This window comes from Rasamsonia emersonii (assembly GCF_000968595.1).
Source record: "Rasamsonia emersonii CBS 393.64 chromosome Unknown ctg1118621759969, whole genome shotgun sequence".
NCBI lineage: Eukaryota > Fungi > Ascomycota > Eurotiomycetes > Eurotiales > Trichocomaceae > Rasamsonia > Rasamsonia emersonii.
In genome coordinates, this window is record NW_013563318.1 from 33,630 (window position 1) to 51,143 (window position 17,514).

Here is a 17,514-nt window from a genome sequence, read left to right on the forward strand (position 1 = left end):
TTATAGCACACGTCATCCCGAGCTGATTCAAGGAGTAGCACTGTAATTTCTCCCAGGAATTATTAATTGTCCTAAGAACTTCGAATCCTGAAGCTGGATACTGTATCGAGGCGGTGCTGTGGACCCACAATGCATGACTCATCCATGGATGTGGCTTGTGGCTTGCCCCGCTAGTATGAGGTCACATGACCACTCACACTCACTGGTGCTGCTGTGTGACCAAGTGGTTTGATGGTCATGTGACCAAAAAGGCACTTCACATTCTCGCCGAAACCTGCATGCACAGAAGCTGTGAGCGGCAAGGTCAGAAAACCTGCAAAAATCTCTGAGACCTGTTGCGAGGTTTCTGGGTCACGTGTATTTCCTATTCCGGCTAGCGTTTATCCTTACCGCCTTCTTTTTACAGTAAGATATGTACACCGCCCTGCCGGCAGAATGGAAGGGTTTAATTGGCGAACTTCTCATAATTCTCACGTGACGTAGCACCCAAACATCAGGCTGGGCAGCCAGAAGCCAGCCTCACCCTCGTCGCGCTCCGGAGCGTCAACACGCCTCCAGCTGTCCTGTCGACTTCGGTTTCTTTCAACGGTGGGCTTTCTTTCCCACCACTTTCTTTCTGTACACCCTATTTTTGCTCACTCTGCTTCTTTCACACGCCATGTGCGTCTTCTCTTTGTGATTTTCCCCTACAATTTTTTTTCTCTACCCAACTGGTCCATACTAGCTTTCCGACCGCATCACGCCCTCCTTGCGCAAGCGACGGATACAGGGGTCGACTTTCGCGCTCTATCATCACCCTTCTAACGCGATTTAATATAGTCAGCAAAAGCCTTCGGTTAAGCGCTTTCGGCGTTCAACACAATGGCTACCGACTACAACAAGAAGACGATCCCTGAACTGGTCGAGATCCTCAAATCTCGCAACCTCTCTCACACGGGCAGAAAAGCCGAGCTCGTCGCACGCCTCCAGAAAGACGACGAGGAAAAGGCGAAAACGTCTTCCAACACCAAGACAGATGTGGCCGACGATGTCATTGACTGGGATGATGATGCGCCTGCCGCCGAGGAAACCGTCAAGCCATCGACGGAAGCTGGCGCGGCTGCAATCGCAGCCGGCGGCAAGGGAGAAGTGTCCAACCCAGCAGATGTTCCAAACCAGGAGCTTGCAATCGACCCTGCCGCGACCGACGACCTAAAGGTTGAGTCTAAGGGAGACGCTCCGAAGGGAGCTCCTGAGGCGGAAACTGCTACGACGGGCAAAGAAGAACAGAAAGAGAAGGCTGCAGAGAAGCCGGCGACTGATTTCAGCATTGGTCTTCCCACGACCCAGTTGGAGGAGGAACTGAAGAAGCGCAAAGCGCGGGCGGAAAAGTTTGGAATCCTCGAAGACTCCAAGAAGGCGCTGGAGGATGCTGAAAAGGCGCTCCAGCGAGCCAAGCGTTTTGGCACGGAGAATGCCAGCGCTGCCGTCAGTGTGAAGGGCTTGGACCAGGCATTGCCGGACAAGCGGCCTCGCAAGCGCGGTCGAGGCGATGATCAGGGTGGCAGGGGCGGCAAGCGCCGCAACTTTGGGAGCAACCGTGGTGGACACCCGAATGACCGGAGTCGCGGCGGTGGAAACGCGAAGCCGGTGTGGGACGAGAAGGATGCTGCTGCTCTCGAGGCTAGGAAGAAGCGATTCGGCACGGTCACTTCGTCTTAAACCTTTTATTCCTATTCTTTCGAACCTTTAGTTTCACTTCTTGTCTTCCAGGGCGTTTCGGGTGGGAACATTTGCGGAATCGTGTGTACCATTTGAGCTTGATTTCTCAATGGATGCGAAGTTTACCAGGCATCTGCTGCTAGCAGATTGAGTCAATTTACATAGCAACTTGAATTGGTAGCTCTGAAATATGTACACAGCATTGGCTAGGAACTCACCTGGCAGATCCATCAGCGACCTGCCGGAAGGCGCGCTGAGCGCGTTGCAAACATTCACCAGGGCAGAGCATTCGCTGAGGTGGTGAGAATCAGGATCTCTTGGTCCCTAGCCATCAGCCATTAAGATCTGGAATCAAGGCAGTCTAAACGGACTGTGTGGTAATATTAGTCTGGATTAGATGGGCATTAAATCTAATTAGATGCTCTGCGTCATTCAGCTTAGAAGAAAGCCAGAGCGCAGTCACCTGACAACACTCGTATCTCAGCTTGAGAATGTCTACCTGAAATCTCCAACGCTGAACTAGTCCACAGTTAATGGGCCATCAAGAACAGTGGCGTTTCCATCGTACTACTCTCTACAATAGCTGTCAGACGACCCGTACTGTTGGACTTGCAGCTTGGACCCGACACGGTGGATCAGCAGAAGCAAGCTGCTGAAAAACTCCGCGATCGACAGGTGGCAAAAACCTGGAAAAAAAATGATTAGACAGAGCTTCCAGTTCTTGGTCTATGGTTATGTGGTGTCAAAGTCTGCCTGTGCAGTGTGCACCATGTCAGCTGAAAGCTGCATAAGTGCGTGCAGTAGTCACGTTCCGCGCCACAGCACAGATTCCTGAACCGCCGTCCAGCCTCACTTAACAGCAATGGTACCTGCAGCGATCCAGTCACCGTCACTGCAGTGTGGGCACTGCTTGTCCGCCTAGCCAACGGTCGCTGCCCATGCCACCCAAAAATATTGCTGCGTGCAGGAGACGCCTGCAGGGCGAGCCTAGTTGCAGTTGATCTCCATCCCCCGCCAGCTGAGCTCGAGGCCGTCCGCTGGCGATCTGCAAGAGCTGTCTATGGAGCAGCTGTGTTGAAATCCTCGGTGGACAAGCAACAGCGGACAAGTGTCAAGCGTACATACCACTCGTACGGGCAGAGAAGGTTCAGTCAGGCAGATTGTTCTTTTTGATGACCGACTTAGTGTGCGTCTCTCGACAATTGCTGAGCCGGCTCTTATCTAGATGGTGTCCTTGGCAAATAAGATCGAATCGCAACCTCAACCATTGGTGGGGTAGTGAGACAGTTTACGGAGTACGACTTGCAGGGCGTCAATATTCCAATCACCAAAACTCGGCAAGATCCACAGTTTTCCTTTTTCTGGCTCAGTCTATATCGACAGTTCGATACCCCAAGGTCTGCCGTTGGGTCCACTGCGTCGCAAAGATTCACTCTTTTGAGCGAATCAAATCCATGAACAGCCCTGCTGCAACGTTCCTGGTGGTACTAAACCCACGCGGTCAATGTGACAAAAAAGACTTCACCAAATGCTCTGTGGCGCACACGTTCTGATCAATCAACGTGACAGGGTCCATGCCCATCCCAACCGGTATCCACTTCGCAGCGGATCAAGGGCTGCTCAATTCTGGATCCTCGTGCTGCTGGCGTGTGAAGGGAAGATAGAGTTCCCCATAGGCTCACTACTAGTATATGTCAGATATCAAGAGTCTCCGCCTGTGGGCCATCATGCGAGCACATACAACCAGTAGCATGTTTTTTTCACACGAGGCTCAGCTACCCCCTGCCATGCCTAATGCACGTCAAAATCGAATCAGAAATCCAATTGCTATTATACCAATCTGACTGGCTCGCGACAAGCGAATCGTTGAGTGGGAACGGGTGGTTGAAAAATGGTAGCTCTTCGCGGAAAGATGAAGGGCCTCCCGGGACCAAATCTTGGTCAACCCGGACCATGGATCCAGAAGTAGGTTCGGCTCGATGGCCCGGGAACCTTCATCCAGACCCCCTCAACGACACAACACGGAGTAGGGAGCATTCGGAGCGAAGAGGCGGGATAGCCGCTGGTCCTCACGGGTACTTATCGATACATTCCCAGATCAGGAAAAAAGCGCGAATCCAACTAAATAAGACGAAGAAAACCCGATACTCCCATGTAGAGGTTCTACAGGACGTGAGCTGTAAGTTTCATTGCTCTATTGCAGCTTATAATGTCTTTTCGAGCCATGGTGCAGGGCGATGGATCTGATCGTGTGTACTTAAATGTACTTGTACGTGCATGAATATTGATTCCCTTTATGCCTAGTGGCAACAGAGCCACCAACACTGGTGCCCTCCGTAGAATCTATGATTCTTCCTATCTCGTAGGCGCCCATTCCTGCCTCTTTTGTCGATCCAAATGTAGTCCGTAAATACCGACTCCATAGAACTTGATAGACGAGAGGAGCCGCTGTCTCGTGATCTCCTCGTGATCTGCAGCGGTCTAATGGAAGCAGCGTTGGGACTGGTCCAGTGACCAAACACCTGACCTGCGATCCGAACAAACCTCCAACGTCCATCGTCCAGAGGGAGAATATAGCATGCTCTGCCACGACCACTGGTGCGCTGTTGGGGATTTCTCCCATGAGGTGCGCAAGCTTTTTGCCTCGAGTTGACTCCACCCCACCGGTGCACGGAGCCCTAGAGGGCTTTGCACGCCACTATCGCCTCCCATCACGTCCTGTCAGCTTGCCCCGGTTGCGAAGCCCGCAGAGGAATCCAACGCCTTCAGGGCTTCCCTCCAACGAAGAAACCGCGTGTTTAGGTCGCTTTAGTGGGGGCCTGCCCGTCCGATCCCATCGGGCGTCCCCATCCAACCGTCAAGCGCCGTCGTTACCTTCCCCAGCAGGCTTTGCCAGGCGGCCAGGCCTTGTTACCCGCTGCGCGGCGCCTCGTACCCGCCCGTTCCTCGCGGCCCACGACGAGCGCCCAGTTTGACATGTTGACTCGTCAAGAAGGGTCCTCACTAACTATGGCATTGAGAATAGACATGCCCAGTGATCAAATCGGCTCGATAGGGAGTACTGTCGATCGTGCAAGAGCGACGAGAGCCCGTCATGCCTGTCGAGCCAGGGACGCCCCGGTTGCGCTGATATATTCCGTGGGTGAAGCCGGGCACGCAAGCTCCAAACTTTTGTCTGCTGAGTATTCTCTTCTATCCTTCCCACCAGAATGATTTTTCCTTTCCTTTCTCTTCTACCAAGCTGACCGTTCGAGTGACGTGGTCACCTTTGTGCCTTGTGCCCGTGCCGTCAGGCCCGCCTCGCCTGCCGGCTGCAGTAGAATTAGCCACGCCGCTGTGGCGGAGTCGATGCATACTGTGGTGCCCGTTGTCCTCGGGCTCATACTGCATATGCAATTGACGTACATTGCTGTCAGCTCTCTATATACCCTGATCAGCAGTTAAGCTTTGCTTCATATTCACTTCGTTGTTTATTTTGCCGCTCGTTCTCCAGGTTATGTCGTCTTTCATTCCGAGACACAGAAGTATTTGTATATCCCCGCACACAACTCTCTTTTGCTTCATGACGCTCCAAGAATAAAAAAATTTTTTTAATTTAAATTATCATTTGCCACGAAGGTAATTTGCCTGTTGTGGCAGCTTTGAGAGCACAGAGTCTGGAGCTCTTCATTGGACCTGCTCATTACAGTGACTGTGTGTTGACTCTATGTCCATGCACACTGTTCTTCATTTGACGTGATGATATTGCGCTTGTTGTTATTACCTTTACCGCTGGATAACTGGTCTTCTGGCCTGGTGCCGGAGTTCCGAGTCAGGATCGCATCATGTCGTCACACAGGCTTGATCATGTTCGGAGACCGAGGCTTGTCGAAGTAAAGATCCCGCCTCAGACTGTCCCATCTTCGACGTCGCCAGAGTCAGCAATCCTCGATAGCCCCATTGTCGCACCTTCCAGATCAATGATCCCGAAGCCGACCAACGTCTCGACTGAGCGCACAAGGAGGCCATCTACCGGAGCCAGCGAAGACGAACAACCAACAATTCGCCCCTATGCAAAGTCGTCTAGACCAAACGACGATGCTCGTTCCTCAGGACTACCACGACCGGCCGGAAATTTCTCATCGCATCTGCCACCCCGACGCCCCTCTGAGAATTCCACCGCTACAAGTCGTTCCGTCCTCTCATCGGCTTCTCCTATCACTCCTATCACTCCCAAGACCGACAGATTGGGACTTTCAGGAGATCGGCCGCGAAATGTCCTCCGCAGGAAGGCTCCCTTCAGGAAGGAGAATGGCGCTTTCAGCATAGGGACCACGGCCTCCCGCAAGGTCGAAGACACGCAGCCGGCAGCAGCCGCAACAAGTTCCGTCGCGACGTCCGGTTCCGCAGAGCAGAGTGTTGGTCATGTGTCTGTCTCTGCTCAAGACCCATCTCAATCACGGCCAGCTGATTCCGCGTCAGCCATGGCCTCGAAGCTTCCGAGATTGAAGACCCCAAACCCCATTGAAGAATCTTCGACCCGTCCGATTCCGAAGGAACTCGCAGGCCTTTCGACGGTCGTCAATACGCACAATCTTCCTCCCCCACCGACACCCAACTTCGCCTCCGCAGGTAGCCCTTCTACGCGGTATTCTGAGTCTCCCGGGATGTGGAGCAGCAGGGGTTCGACACCGACTTCTCTCTCCTCATATTCTCCCGGTATCGTTCAACCTGCCCAAGTAGGTTACCGGTTGAGACAACCAAGTCCCACCCTGGTCCGAAAACCGATCATTTCACGTCCATTAACAAGCAGTCAGCAGGCGGAAAGGGAGGAGCACAAGAGTGTCGGGCCTCAAACGTCCCCTGGAGTTTCAGACTCCAATCCGGGAACTGAGCAAGGAAGACCCGTCCACGTGAGTGGAACCAACAGTAGTCCAGAGAACCCTACAAGTCCTCCGCCGCGCAAGTCGTCCGTGGAATTTAAGTCACCGAAGCAAAAAGATGACGAAGAACACCAACAGGCTCGCAAAGACCAGGCCGTTGAAGATGCCGAAGGACATGTCTTTGGCTCTGAGCTTCAACGTGAGGCGACAACTGGTCAATCCCCGACAAGCAAGAGTCCTGTGGCACCCCGGCGACCCAGTCGTCAAGGGACTGATGATTTGGAATTGCAACCGTCACCAGTTATCAAAAGCAATTTGATGACCTTGAGGACGACCGGCCATACCCGGCGCGAGTCAGCGGAAAAACTTCATCTTGGAGAACGCCCGCGTCCGTTGCCCACTCCATCAGCTGGCGCTTCTGTCGAATCGCTTCAATCAAATGCTTCCTCCCGTATTGCCTCTCGTACTGAGAAGCCATCGCAAATTCCCAAGCGGCCCGCACGCACTTTGACAAAATCACCGAAAGCCTCGAAGGACGCACAGGGTACGAGCTCAACAAGGCGATTTGGTCTTTTCAGTAAGAAGTCCAAGGTCGAATTGGCCGGAGGGAACCCCAGTCAACCGGAAAAACAGACTCGCAAAGGACCAGCAGCAGGAACCGGTCACGAAGGGTATGGCAAGTACGCACATCGTGGCCGTAGGACAAGCATCAGCAGCAACAGCGGGACCAGAGCACGATCCACAAGCACAACCAGGAGTGGCGCCAGGTCTATCTCCAGCAGGAAGGGCAGCGTGAGCAGTCGTCCGGATCTAGAAATCGATGACTTCCTACTTGATCGTCTGGAGCCTGTTATCATCAACGGAGGAGGAATGGACCAGGCGGAACTCGTTCGAACGCAGAGCGGTCAGAGCACGAGCAATCTCAGTGTTACATCGATGTCGGCTCACCAGACGGCGAAGGAAACGCAACCCCTTGGCGGATTTTCGTCAGAATCTCTCGTCTCATCGACAGAGCCCTTTGCGCAGCCGCCACGCTTTTTGAGATCGGACAGCCATCTGCCTTCCCAAGTCGAAGAGGGGAGACAGGCCGCTCTTAAGGATCGTTCGTTTCAACCACCACAGAAATTTGAAACGGATACGGCTGAAAAGGGCAGCATGTCTCAGGATGAGCCCACTTTTTCTGCCTTACCCCAGATCAGCACTGAAGCTCCTAGTGCGAGAGAAGCCTCTGACTCTGAAGCTGGAAACAAACCAAAAAAGTCTGATAAGCGAGGAAAAGGCATGGTGTGGAATTTCTTCTACAGAACCCATTCTGCGGGTCAGAAAGTACCTTCTCCTCCAGCGTCAGCTTCTCATCCAACGACTGAACTTCATGCCACTGTCACACCAGTTTCTAATAACAGGTCTGTCGCGCATTATGCACTTATTGATGGTGACTCTAATTCACTGGAGGAAATCTTACGTCGGGTGGAAGAGTCGCCACCAACTGAAGAGGAGAATGCGCCGTCATCTGACACTACCGCTGACCCAGATATGAAGAAGCCCCATGGGTCGTCCGTCTTGCTCCCATCCCCGCCTGCTCTGTGGACTGAATACTCCAATTCCAGGGAAGTCCGTTCTGCATCACCTAAGGTGTTCTTTCAAAAGGACGTCAACGAGGATAATGTCCAGCCGAGCCAACCGCGTCTTAGTCGATTGACCCCCGTGGGGCGCATACCTCAAGTAGTGTCAAGAAGAGACAGAGATCACAAACCCGCGGCTGAATCATTCTCCCGGCCATTCAGCCGCGATGAGGCGCCATCCTTGACAATCACAGCCAATTCCCAGCCAGATGTTTATTATTCGTCTAGCCGTCCACCCCTTGGTGTCCAAACCGATGTACTTCCAAGCAAACCGTTCGGGCCTGAACCTGATACTCCCAAGCCATCTAGTGATGCTGTGCCCAATGAAGGGATGAAATTTGCTTCTGGGGCATACGCATCCAACGAGTTCCTGCAATTTTCTCCGAGAAAACAATCACGGGTCTCAAGTTCGACCGAGTCTGAAGATACAATCATGAAAGCCGTGACTGCAATGGGCCCTCGATCTGACTGGAAGCCTACTGAGGATGAAGTATGGACCGAATACGATGATCTGCTTGACAGTGTGGCATTGCCAGAAAGCGGCGTCTTACAACAGCAGCCCAAATCTGATGAAGGGGGGCCATTCGAAATGGTGACAAAGGCCAGCAAGACTCTGCAAGCTGAGTTGAACGCATCAAGTGACGATGCTGCTGTCCCTGAAACACCCAGCGTTGTGCCACCTCCAGCATCTGCGAGGTCCTGTGACGGTTCTGTGCGGCTTCGCCGCTCAAATATTGCATCAGCCCTTCACTCTGGGTCACCATCTCCTCAGGTATCATGTAACGAGCTCACCGCCGGGTGTGGAGAAGAAACGAAGAGCAGTCAGGACGCGGCCAATTCGGATAGGCCTTCGGAACCGACCCAAACGAATGACCCATCAATTGAGCTTCGACCCTCTACCCCGACAACCGTTCCTGATTTCGAGTCTACTCGCCGTCGCAATACCGTGCTATTCGATATTGCCGAACGAGATCGTGAAGGCACCGCGGCACAGACTAATCTTCGGTCAGCTTCACTCATGACGAGTCGCTGGCTATCCTTCGGACGGGTGCTCTTCAGCCCGGCACACAATCGGGTCAAGTCGACGGATCAGGAACGCATCCTGGTCATTGATGGGCTAGGGAACGATGACTGGTCATATTACTGTGCGCTGACGTATCCCAACGCAAATGTATACAGCCTCAGTATGAGACAGACGTCGTCAACATCCACGCATCCAGCCGCGTGGCAGCCGCCTGAGAATCACCATCTCATTCCCCACACCAGCGTTGACTCACCGTTTCCGTTTCCAAAGGGGTTCTTTACAGTTTGTATTCTACGTTTTCCTGCAGCCTGTTCTGAATATGGGCAACGGAATATCATCTCGGAATGCAAGCGGGTCCTGCGGCCGGGTGGCTACTTGGAGATGAGCATTCTTGACTTGGATCTCGTGAATATGGGAAATCGAACGAGGAAAGCGGTGCGGATGCTCAAGGAAAGGATCTACCTTGCCGATCCAAGCATAAGCCTCAAGCCGGCCAGTGACAATATTCAGAAACTCTTGGGAACATTTGGCTTCGACAATCTGAAGCGCTGCATGGTGAGCGTGCCGGTGTCAGGGGTGATAGTTGGGTCCTCTGACTCTTCCAACTCGAACCACTCGGCTTCCACTCCGACTCCTAAAACGTCGACGGGACCCTCGTCAAATCCAGCTTCGGCAACAGAATCACAGTCACGCAAGAGGACGTCTTCTGATACGGTGGAACAATCCCTTGGTGATCTTCTCTCTGACCCATCTCCTTCAGCGTCGAACGATGAGTATATTGCAAGGATGGTGGCTCGAGTCGGACGTTGGTGGTATACCCGGTGTTACGAAATCCCCGTTCTGTCGGATGGCGCCTTTGACCGCAGCATTTGGGCTGACCGGAAGCTCCTCCGGGAGTGCCAGAAGCGCGGCACAGGATTCAGACTGCTTATTGCGTATGCCCAGAAACCCAACGAAAAGAGAAGAACGGCCAGTGTGTGACAGGATAGAATTCGCATGCACTACTGAAGCTTTATATTAATCACCTTTACGACTTGCTTTTATGACTATGATGATGAGACATGACATGAACTGCATGTATGGCATGACGATGATGACGACATTTACTCATGTTTGATGCTTTTCTTTCCCTTTAAATTCTCAGAATCGGCTGAGATTTTAATGCTCTAATTCGGGGCGGCAACAACTCGGTACAGTACAAAATTGCAATACGGAAAGACAAAAGACACATCATGGACCTCGCGGTCCGTCTCTACTTGCATGGAGGTCTCGTGACAGTTTCTGCTTGTTTGTCAGTGTTTACCGAGTCAAGTTGTCTAGATCTCTTGATGATTTCATTATTTGGAATGTTCTTTTGTTCTTGTTGCATGAGATACCAATTTTCAATGATCAACAGCTGTGCTGGTTGTTTATTATTTATTCCCTGTGCGTATAGTTTTGTGTATTCTGCTTTTTAGTCTTCGCTTCCCTTCTCTTTTTATCCTCTACTTCACTATGATTTATTATGATTTACCAACTGTACCCTATTGGGTGGCTAATTTGTATCTGTGCCTGGTAGCCATAGTTGTTTGCTGCTGCTAGCACTTTTCTCTCAAGCAGGTCTTGTGGATGTGAGATGGGTTTATGTTATTTAATATGCGATATTTGTCTTCTTTGCAGGTTTATATATATACTATTTACAGCTATTATATAATATTTGATTGATTTCATCAAAAGGATATCCTGTCAGCATTCCTTGTGTGTGCTCACCTGCACTGCATGCAGGTCTTATATTACTAAGATAAAGACATGGAGTAACAGTATCCAAGCCAATCAACTATTACTATATTTCCCAGCTCCCAGGGACAGTAAGTACTTCGATGGCGTAGCTTAGCATAGGATTTCGATTTCGGGTCACCGTCTGAAGTATGGAGGTGGGAAACCTAGCCTAAAAATCAATACGGTAATGCTAAGTATTACTTAATTCGGTAATAACTATTATTTTCTTTTCCTCTTGTCTTTATTTTCTTGTTTTGTTACTTTCTTACTTTCTTATTCTCTTATTTTCTCATTACTAAGCTTTATAAGCACTTGCGCACCAGAATGCTTCTGATGCTACATGTACTGACTCAGCATCCTGTGTGACCTTTTCACTCACATGGTCTAGCGAGTGCAAGTCCAGACAATCACATTATTTTATTTTATTTCTATACTTCATATGCCTATACCGCGGCATGTCTATTGCTATAAGGTAGGTAGGTATTGGACAATACTATTCCCAAAAAAATTGCCCTCTTATACATAAATGCTTACACATGTGTATGTAATTCATTTGGCTGGCCGTCTGCGCTATGATTTTTCAAGCTTCTCTGCTGGTATGTTTTCTATCCATTCTTCCAGGTACGCGGATCACCCCAGAATTTTCCAATATCAGCTGAAAGAAAAAGAATCTGGGGCATGGACTATATCAGGGGATGTTTTACCTGCCTTGAGTGTGAGATTTTAGATCACTCGCATGTAAGATAAGATCTTGGCAGGTAAGAGATCGACCGCCAAGCAATTGTAAGTGGGATAATACATCATAATCAATCGATTTTCCAATCTGACATTTACTGGATTTGGCAAGATGAGGGAGGATTGTCTGCAGTGACAAGGATCCTACCAGCAAGTGGATTTTTCTTAATAATATCTGGGAGATTTGATGATAATGACATATGCAAGCTTCTAATAATATCCGCAATGATTTTCTAAGAATAAGAATATCTGTAGAGGAAGATGTCTTCTGATGGCAGATCTAGGAGTATATAAAGAAGCAATATTCCCTCCAGTCTCTCTCTCCCCCTTTCCTATCATCAGTCAAGGCAATCATCTCTGAATCTCATCCCCGAGCTCTCTCTGTCTATCCTCGCTCTCTGTCCATTTGTCTTCTTCAGCTTTCTCACTCTCATCATAATGGTGTCCTTCAAGACCATCCTCCCTATTTCCGCCCTTCTCCTCAGCATGAGCCACGCAGCAGATCTGGTCGTCACCTCCTGCAGCGTCGTAAACAACAACAAGCAATTCGGCTGGTCGATCAGCTGGAACGGCGTCCCGCCACAGTCCGAGCCGTCCGTGTGCGGAAACTTCGGCGGCAACAAGGGCAACAACGGGGTGGGCTGGATGCAGACGATCGCCAGCCAGGCCGGCTGCCCTGTCGAGGGCGGCATCAGCTGCTCGACCAACGGCGCGGAGATGAATACCAACTTCGTGCTTGGCGGCGAGCTGAGCTGTGCCGATCAGGCTGTTACCATCAAGAATGCGATGCAGCAGACTATCTCGTCGTTGGCGACGGTTCAATTTGACTTTGCTATTTGCAGTCGGTTGGGGTGTTAGACGCACACCACACAACCACCCACGTGGGGAGAGTTGGAGTCTGGGACAAAAAATGTGTTGATTGATTGATTGATTGATTTGATCGGAGAACCAGAGTTGAAGGGATGAAGAAGTGCTCGAGCGGTCGTTATATATATTCTGCCGTCTGTCTCTCATTAACAATTATTTACTAGTCGCTCCTTGAATGAAATCATTATACATCCTAAGTGCCGTATATAAATATCAATATGTTTAAACCAAGTTTAAAGAACACTTTTATCTGGTAGATGTGGCATTCAGTCATTCAAGGTAGTCCTGTGCTAGAGAAGTGGCCATCCTAGTTATATACTAGATAAGCCAAACTGAAAGGGTAACAGGGTAACAGTATATCATTCTCCCAGTTCATCCTTAAATTTTTTTTTCCTTTTTTTTAAGATCCACAACCTGAGCAAGGATTCCGTGTTATATCTAATCTAATCTAAAAGCTTCAAGCAAATGCAAGACTCGATATGTAAGAAGGATGTTTGTGGTATATCTATCCTAATAGAAAAAAAACACAAACCTAACACTGACAATCCTAATCCTTAAATAAATAGAATAGCTTAAAGAAGTATCCTTCGCATCCTAAAAAGGAGAAAAAAATGCTAAAAAGGTAGAAACATGCAACAGCTGGGATTCGCTGGTGGTCACCCACCCAACTACTAACCAGCCGGCGTGTGGCTTAAGTACGGCTGAGCGGACGGGAAGCCCTGTTTTCCACACCCCATGGTCGCATGTGCTAGACGTTTTTGATCAAGGGATTATATAGAATGAATAAAGGCAAGAAAACCGAGTTTGAACGCCTTCTTTGATCTGATTGATCTGATTGGTTCATACGATGTAAAATCACGTTAGGAATTTGAAATCATGTGATTGATTTCGCTTACACTGCCCATTGGGTAGGTACCTAACAAAGTCTGTAGGGAGCTCAAGCTGATTGGCTGAATGTCATACTACGCGCTGCGCAAGGACTTAGCTTGGTAGGAAGGGCTCTTTATTTACCTACGCCCGTAATAAAGCCCTAGGAATGTATTTTATCTGAACAATAAAGTATCCGTCACATACTCTAAATTGTATCAGCAATGTAGCAGTTGAAACATTATTTGCGGATGATTCTGAGTGCCTTTAATATGACCAGATGGTGTCACGACGTGTGCTAGCAATTAAATTAGATGTAAAAATAAGTTGCAACTTATCGGTAAAAGCTCAACATGTTTAGTGGGGTTAGGTGGGGAGTGTCTAACGGTCTAACCTAATTCTAGTTATCGGGTAGTACAGTACATGCGGAGGATTACTGGACAGGGAAGCTTTTCCTAAGAGCAGACAGCCTGCATGCAGATGCACTAGACCTACAGCAGTATGATGCCTATGCAGGAATCCGTATTGTGATATTATCACTGGTCGTACTGTCATTCGGTTAATCAATTAAGCTTTTGCCATCAACCATAATTAGAACAAACAATTGGGGATGGCGGTTAGCTGCATCCAGCCCGATTAGGAAGTGATTCAAGAGGAGAGGCTAACTCTACCAGCCCAATGGGGTCGGACAAAAAGACCGAGTCTATGTGTATCCGCATATGAACCCAACGTTATTCTTATCAACACGTTCCCCCGACTTGGTATAGGCGTGTCGAGCGGCGGCAAGGCTGGGCGAACAGCCGCAACACAGGAACCAACATGAGAAGAGCCCAGTTCTCGCCATTTGGCGACCAGCCCTTCCGTGAACTTCAGACTCCATCAGCGCCATGAGGGCAGGTCCCAAATACGAACACGTCGACGATGGCCAGGCAGGAAGCCCGCTGACACTGCCTGGACCACGGCGCCTCCGTCCGTGGTATGCGGACGGTTTTGGTCTGGGTCGCGTCCTCCTCGACGTTATCGGCGCATCGGCCGCCCTCCTCTTCGTCATTTTTGGATTCCTCGTTTACCAAGCAGATGGAAAACCGTCTGCCGCCCGAGAGTCGCAGCGCCTGCTGTCGGTGGCCCAGTGGGTAAGCATCGATCCCTCTCTCTCTCAGTTGCCTCGTCTCGAGTCAGAGAACACTAATTGAAGGCATTCAGGGCCCGACTATCTTCCCGGTGCTGTTTGCAGCCGTCGTCGGTCGGGCAATGAGATCCCTAGCCACCTGGCGCATTCAACGAGGCGCAACGGTCAAATTCGTCGAGCAGCTCATGGGCAGTTACAGCATCTCGGGCGCTGTGTTTACCCAGCTCTTCCTGCACGCCTTCGATCTCGTGGGCCTGGCCATCGTCCTGATCTGGGTGCTGTCCCCCCTGGGCAGCCAGGCCTCGCTGCGAGTCATCTCACCGGACACCGTGTACCTCACCAACAACACCGCTCTCACGGCCATCGACACGTTCTCCCGGTATCCCGATGCCGGGGTCGACAGCATAGACTGGTCGTATATCCCTCTGAGAGCGATCTTTTCCGCCGGACTAATGTCCGTCAAGCTGCTCCAGACACGCAACCAGGATATCTGGGGGAATATCCGGATCCCATATCTCGGCCACGACGCGGTCATGTCGGACGACTGGACCGTTTTCGCGAACACCAGCAACGTCACCTATTCTTCCCTGGTCGGGGTCCCGATCTTTACCATCCCCCAGGAGGGCAACACGACCTTTACCATGTCCACTTCCTACTTGGACCCAAGCTGTTCGGTATTCGACTTGCGCCCGGCGCTCGACAACGCAACAAACGACGGCTTCACCAACTACTCATCTCCGGATGCACCGCGTCCGCCCGGCCGCACCGACTGCTCGTGGGACACCGCCTCCGGATACTTGGTGTCTGTTGCCGGGTCCCGACCCTGCCAGACTCTCGTCTTTAACTCGACCACCGGACGTGATGCGCGGGTTCTGGTCCTGGAATCGTTGATGGATTACGTGCCACAGTACATCAGCCACATGGAATGCCAGCTGTTCACCACGTATGTCGACATGAACGTCTCGTGCACGGGGGCGACGTCGTGTGCGGTGACCGCCGTGCGCCCAACTCCCCATCCACCCACCGATCGAAACTGGACCGTCTTCGACCTTCCGTCGGACGCGATGGTGACGACCATGTACGGATTCTTGACGGACTTCACAAGCTTATTTCCGCCGCCCCACGAGGGTAGCCAGATGAATCCGGTGTTGCAGTATCTCGCGGACCCTGGCAACGCCATCAACGACAACCAGCCCTACAACCTGTCCCAAGTCGCACGGGGGTCTTCGAGCTCCGACTGGCGCAGCTCCTGAACACGCAGTTCCTCTCGGCCCTGTCGCCCAATAACACCATCGGCTTTTTCGAGCCTGCTGATCAGTACAGCAACTGGCGGATGGTCAATGTCACGGCCCAGACGACCACCTCCCGCAGCGTCGTCCGCTGCAACCACGCCTGGCTCGCGGCGCTGATCATCGCCTCGGCGGCATGCTTTGTCGCTGCCGTCGCGGGGGCTGCCGCACGGCTAGCCACCCTGGTGCCCGACGTGCTGGGCACGCTCTCGCTCGCGATGCTCGATAATCGATGCGGCGACATCGCCGTTGGAGGATCGACCCTCGACGGCGCGACCAAAGCAGCATTGCTGAAGAATGTGAGGGTCCGTCTGGGGGATGTCCGGCCGCAGGAGGAGGTCGGGCTGATCGCGCTGGCAGGGCCGTTAGGGAGCGAAACCAGTACCAAAGTGGCGATGGTACAAGAAGGACGATTGTATGAATGAAACTGGAAGGAGGAAGAGGAGGGAAGAAGTGGGTGTCGGATTACATTAGCAAATCTATATATGTCTATGTGTGATATAATCATAGATGGAGGATGCAACTCACCGGAACATAATGCTTTTCTAAATTGCGGCTGGTCTCTTAGTCTGACCTCAGTGATCGGGCAGAGCCATGAAATTGTACCAGTCGCCCTGACGCGATGTAGCATATGCAGGGCGATAAAGTAACCCCGCAGGATTGTTGTGGAAAAGACTCTGAGGGAGCGTGGCGCGGACCGCATCTGGACTGCTCACGCTGACCTCGTGACGGATGCGAACAAGTGGCCTGCCAGGTAGTCTTAGCCAAAGGTATCATTATATACCCAAAAAAGAAGAAGAAAAAGAAAAAGAAAAGAAAGAAGAAGAAGGCGAAGAAGACACACTGTGTTTTGGCAATATGGATGGATATTAGAGGAAGATAAGGGAAGAAGCTACAGTGCTCGCGTAAATTATGAATCTTGTCAGCGTAAGGACGAAATTGAGTATAACTTATGGCTTGACAAAGGAGATTTTCACCCCTTAAGAATTTTGATTTGCAAATTCACAGTCTCTTTTGGCCACTGACGACGCTCCCACCACGTCTTCGCCACACCAGCAGCAGGCTGCAGTGCACCATGAGTCGACCTGAGAGCTCAAACCTGCCAATCAACAGTCGTCACTGCCCCAGCTCACTATGCTCACCTTCATCTCCTTTCAAAAAATGAATCAAACCATATTGGTAGCCATCTGACTAAGATTCGAAGGAGATCTCCGAGGGCTGGTGAAATATGCATAGGTCACCTGCCTTGTCTCAGCATGTTCAACTACTTGGCTCCAATCTATCACAAAAAAACAAAAAAAAAGAAAGAAAGAAAGAAGAAAGAAATGGATAAAAACATGCAACAGGTATTATATGTTGGTGCTCACCAGTTGCTCTTCTATTGAGAATAGCACCTTGCCGCTTGTTCAGTCATGATTCAGGCGACGTTCACAGAACTACCTGGTTGGTTGGGAAACAGAGTCCAGAACCAGCTGCGAGGCCACCTACATCTTCATCTCATTGAAGTTCTCAGTCACTGACTCACTCGACTTTCGTTGCTCGTCATCAGTTGTCTTCGATGGGCTTGATGATCAGGCGACCTACCAAGTTCAGCCCCTGGTTTTGGGTGAGTCCCCGTCGGCTTTATCTCTGGAGTAGCTGATAGCACGTCACCATTGAC

The 17,514-nt window shown here is 50.9% G+C and overlaps 5 protein-coding genes across 5 annotated transcripts; all 5 read left to right on the forward strand.

The window, feature by feature from the left end:
- Positions 1-861: 861 nt before the first annotated feature.
- T310_0972 (uncharacterized protein) lies at positions 862-1,701 on the forward strand (the record flags this gene model as incomplete). Its single annotated transcript, XM_013476149.1, has 1 exon — positions 862-1,701. The coding sequence occupies one exon, from the start codon at positions 862-864 to the stop codon at positions 1,699-1,701; it is 840 nt and encodes a 279-aa protein (XP_013331603.1).
- Positions 1,702-3,495: 1,794 nt separating this feature from the next.
- Positions 3,496-4,914, forward strand: T310_0973 (uncharacterized protein; the record flags this gene model as incomplete). Its single annotated transcript, XM_013476150.1, has 4 exons — positions 3,496-3,880; positions 3,924-3,970; positions 4,196-4,327; positions 4,504-4,914. The coding sequence occupies 4 exons, from the start codon at positions 3,496-3,498 to the stop codon at positions 4,912-4,914; spliced, it is 975 nt and encodes a 324-aa protein (XP_013331604.1).
- A 611-nt stretch (positions 4,915-5,525) lies between these two features.
- Positions 5,526-11,694, forward strand: T310_0974 (uncharacterized protein; the record flags this gene model as incomplete). The annotated part of the gene is made up of 5 exons (XM_013476151.1): positions 5,526-10,182; positions 10,406-10,634; positions 10,974-11,056; positions 11,277-11,439; positions 11,553-11,694. The coding sequence occupies 5 exons, from the start codon at positions 5,526-5,528 to the stop codon at positions 11,692-11,694; spliced, it is 5,274 nt and encodes a 1,757-aa protein (XP_013331605.1).
- A 446-nt stretch (positions 11,695-12,140) lies between these two features.
- Positions 12,141-12,560, forward strand: T310_0975 (uncharacterized protein; the record flags this gene model as incomplete). The annotated part of the gene is made up of 1 exon (XM_013476152.1): positions 12,141-12,560. The coding sequence occupies one exon, from the start codon at positions 12,141-12,143 to the stop codon at positions 12,558-12,560; it is 420 nt and encodes a 139-aa protein (XP_013331606.1).
- Positions 12,561-14,323: 1,763 nt separating this feature from the next.
- Positions 14,324-16,403, forward strand: T310_0976 (uncharacterized protein; the record flags this gene model as incomplete). Its single annotated transcript, XM_013476153.1, has 4 exons — positions 14,324-14,569; positions 14,640-15,508; positions 15,778-16,252; positions 16,365-16,403. 4 exons carry the CDS (start codon positions 14,324-14,326, stop codon positions 16,401-16,403), a joined length of 1,629 nt encoding a protein of 542 aa, XP_013331607.1.
- Between the last annotated feature and the right edge of the window lie 1,111 nt (positions 16,404-17,514).